Here is a 3706-nt window from a genome sequence, read left to right on the forward strand (position 1 = left end):
AGTTTTTATGGATAAAATTCTAACATGAAACTCAAAATGAAAACAACTTCACAATAAGTCAACTTTTATTGGCTATATTTTAACTACATTGTTGATCAAAAAATAAATACATGGTCGATTGGATGAAGTTTGCAACATTTATCATATACTTATACAGGTAACGCATCTAAAACATTAGCAGTGAAATAAGGCTTCATCTATTTTCCAATTCAAAAATCACTGCAAATGTCTATCAACACTTTTGTCCACATTAAATTCAAATGTGACGTTGCTTGAATTACGAATACCATACAACTTAAATTGACCTTTCTGTGACTCACAAAACATTCAAAACACATAGTCAATGGAAGTTTGAATAAATGATAATCTGAAGGTATCGACATATCCTACAATGAAAAGCCGGATCTTACCATCTTGTACAAAATAAGTGGCCCCAACTGATCCCCGGTCCTACATGCTGTACAAAAAATGCATGCCATCTTTCTCTGCATTACCAGTGATATGTTGATCGAAATATTCGTTCTGTGAAACGAGGAAATGATTTTTCCAATCACCAACTTGACCTTTGCGCACATGTCGTACACTGCTTACGAAGGAATTTTCGTCTGCGGTCGACGAAATTAGTCTGTAGAATTCGACACCTTGACTCATGGAAGCGAAACTACACTTTTTCACAACATCATCGAGTTCTTCATCTGACTTCGGTCGATTCAAAAAATCGGCCACTTTGGCCAAGACAGATTTCGAATCTTTCTTCATGTCTTCAAATGTCACATGAAGTACATTTTCTTTCAGACCAAAGCGTCTCCATCCTAACACGTGATCCAACCACGATCCATACCACACTTTGCCATCCACGAAGGCACGGACCCACTCATCCCAGTTCAAATCCATGCCGGCCCAAGGTATACCCTGCATATAATGGTAGTAGGACACACACACATCTTTTGGATTTCTTGCGAGGTAAATGATTTTGCATTTCTTCTCACCGTCTTGCCAAGCTCTTGGAAACAACTGGAATGGCAGATGACAGAAGAGCAACCGTGGTGACGGCATCTCGTGTAACGATTCTCTCATAGCAATTGCATGTTTACCATAACTTCCAGGTACTTCGTCAGCGTCTTCGTAAAATTGGTCCAGCCTGACAACCTTGTTGGTAGCCGGTAACAACAGATTCAGGTCTGTATACAAACTGCTCAGCAAGTTCAACATCCAAAATGTACCTGACTTCATGTACGTCACAACAACAACGTCGTCTGGCCTGATGTCCCACTGGTCCATAGGATTAGATTTCACAGTTTCTCTGTTGTAAACACAGTTCGGGAAATAGCATCCGCGGTAGAAGAAACCAGACCACTCCTTCGCCATCGCGTAATGTAGAGATACTAACTACTGTATGACCTCGTCCCCAGGGATATGTGTCGCCACCTACAGATGCGTGGGGTGTTCAGTATAGAGTAATGCGAAAGAAGGAAGGGTGTTGCACGATTTTGCTCCCCGGCATTGTATTATGTAATAGAATAATACAGTTTCATTGTAGTTTACTGATCTTACCCAAGGGAGCCGTTATTATTTACGGCCCGGGGGGGTCGGCGGAATTTCATCGGAAACTCTGAAATTTCGAGTAACCCGCCCCCTCCCAACAACCCTAATGACTTTGGGTAATCCCCCTCTCTAACCCAAAAGTTTTGATCGACACCCCCAATTTATAAGAGTTAAATATCAAGAATGTAATTGTAAAATTTACAAAAATACAGCAATAGTAAAGGCCTTCCACATTCTGTTGTACCTTAATAGATTATCATCGGTTATCTCATGACGGTTGAAAAAGGTGAAACAAACAAAATGAAATTCACAGTTACAACAAAATGTGTATAGAAACTCACGCTATAACCAGTATCCAACCATATAGTATTGTTAACTTTGGATGGGTATCATGACAGGGTTTTCACTTATATATCTTACAGGGCAGAATTTGAAAGAACGGGGAGAACACGCGGGAGGCAGAGGGGAAAGGTGTTTGAGGAAGTTGTAGGCTAACTTGCATAAACAAATTGAGAAATTGATGTGTGTAATGTTGGAGTCTGGTGCAATATGAGAGGTGTTTTCAGTTTGTATTTTTAGCTGACGTGTTCACACATGTTCACACACGTGAGCTAATGTCATAGCGATGTCTCTGTGTGTGTGTGTCTGTCTGTCTGTCTGTCTGTTTACACGATAACTCAAAAACACTTAAACAGAATCAAGTCAGATTTGGTAGACAGGTGCCATATGCTACTTGCAAGAACTGATTAGATTTTGGGGAGTGTAGTTTGCATACTAATGAATTATGCAATATCTTTTTTTTCATATAATGTTTTCCCTATGGAGACAGTAATGACAGTGTCGACATATATCAAGAAATACTGCACAAAATTTCATGAAACTTTTCACAGATGACAATCTCAGAACATTATGATGATACTGTGAGTGTCATGTCAATTACCTGCTCATTTGCATATTTAATGAACTTTTGTAATTAGTGACATAACTCTTAAATTCTTGCACCAAATTTGATGATACATGCAACAAATATTGATCTCATATATATCTAATTGTACTTAGAAGCATTGGGCAGTGTCAAGTTAATAAATAGCTAATTTGCATATTTTATGAAGTTTTGTAATTAGTCATATAACTCCGGAATAAATGCACCAAATTTGATGAAATCTGCTGCAGATACTGATCCGACAGATCTCTAACTGTGTTGTAAAGTATTTAGTAGCGTAAAATTTATTAAGGGTTCCCTTACATATTTTATGAACTTTGTAATTAGGTATATAACTCTGAAATTACGGCACCAAATTCGGTGAAACCTGCTACAGATATTGATCTGATAAATATCTAATTGTGCTATGAAACATTGAGCAGTGTCAAGTTAATTAAGGGTTCATTTGCATATTTATTGAACTTTATATTTAGTGATATTACTCCAAAATTACAGCATTAAATTTGAAGAAACGTGCTACAGATGTTGATCTGGTAGATATCCAATTGTACTGAGAAGCATTGGGCGTGTCAAGTTAATAATTAGCTCATTTACATATTAAATAAAGTTTTGTAATTAGTGATTTAACTCTGAGAGTACTGTGCGAAAGTTGATGAAACCTGCTACATATAATGATATAACAGATATCTGATTGTTCTTGTTACATGCCTCACACGGGTGTCGATTATATTGGTATGAATTTGGTTTATTGACAGGAATATTGTAAAACATAATACAATAAATCCTCGTCAGAGATAGTTACTCTGGCAGTAGACCGTATACACGTCTAGTCTTATCAGTAGTCTGTCTTCCACTCCGCGTCGTGTGCTCAATTGAACTGCTGTCAGAATATACAATGTCTGTCTTTGTTCTTGTGTTTTGGTTAGTGATTATCCTGAGGTCTGCAAATGTTGCGTAACATCTCCTTGCTCGTTGTTTTGTCACTTTAAAATGAGACAGGTCAAAGGTACAATTGTTTTACACAACTTCATAACAGTCAAAATGTATGCAGTAATTCATGTCATACTGTATTATTCCATGCGTCCAGTATTGTCTGATAAATGCCAATACATGTCGAGTCATCAGCAGTCAATTTCAATGCTTGATAACTAAGTTTGTAATTTTGTCAAACTACGATCAAACCGTGGTCAAACTCAAATCTGTACAAGTCGTTTGCAT

General features: G+C 37.6%; 1 protein-coding gene across 1 annotated transcript; it reads right to left on the bottom strand.

Moving 5' to 3' along the window:
* Window positions 1-450: 450 nt before the first annotated feature.
* LOC139124408 (sulfotransferase 2A1-like) lies at window positions 451-1368 on the bottom strand. The gene has a single exon (XM_070690542.1). The coding sequence runs from the start codon at window positions 1366-1368 to the stop codon at window positions 451-453; it is 918 nt and encodes a 305-aa protein (XP_070546643.1).
* Between the last annotated feature and the right edge of the window lie 2338 nt (window positions 1369-3706).

This window comes from Ptychodera flava (assembly GCF_041260155.1).
Source record: "Ptychodera flava strain L36383 chromosome 23 unlocalized genomic scaffold, AS_Pfla_20210202 Scaffold_24__1_contigs__length_23054250_pilon, whole genome shotgun sequence".
Lineage (NCBI taxonomy): Eukaryota > Metazoa > Hemichordata > Enteropneusta > Ptychoderidae > Ptychodera > Ptychodera flava.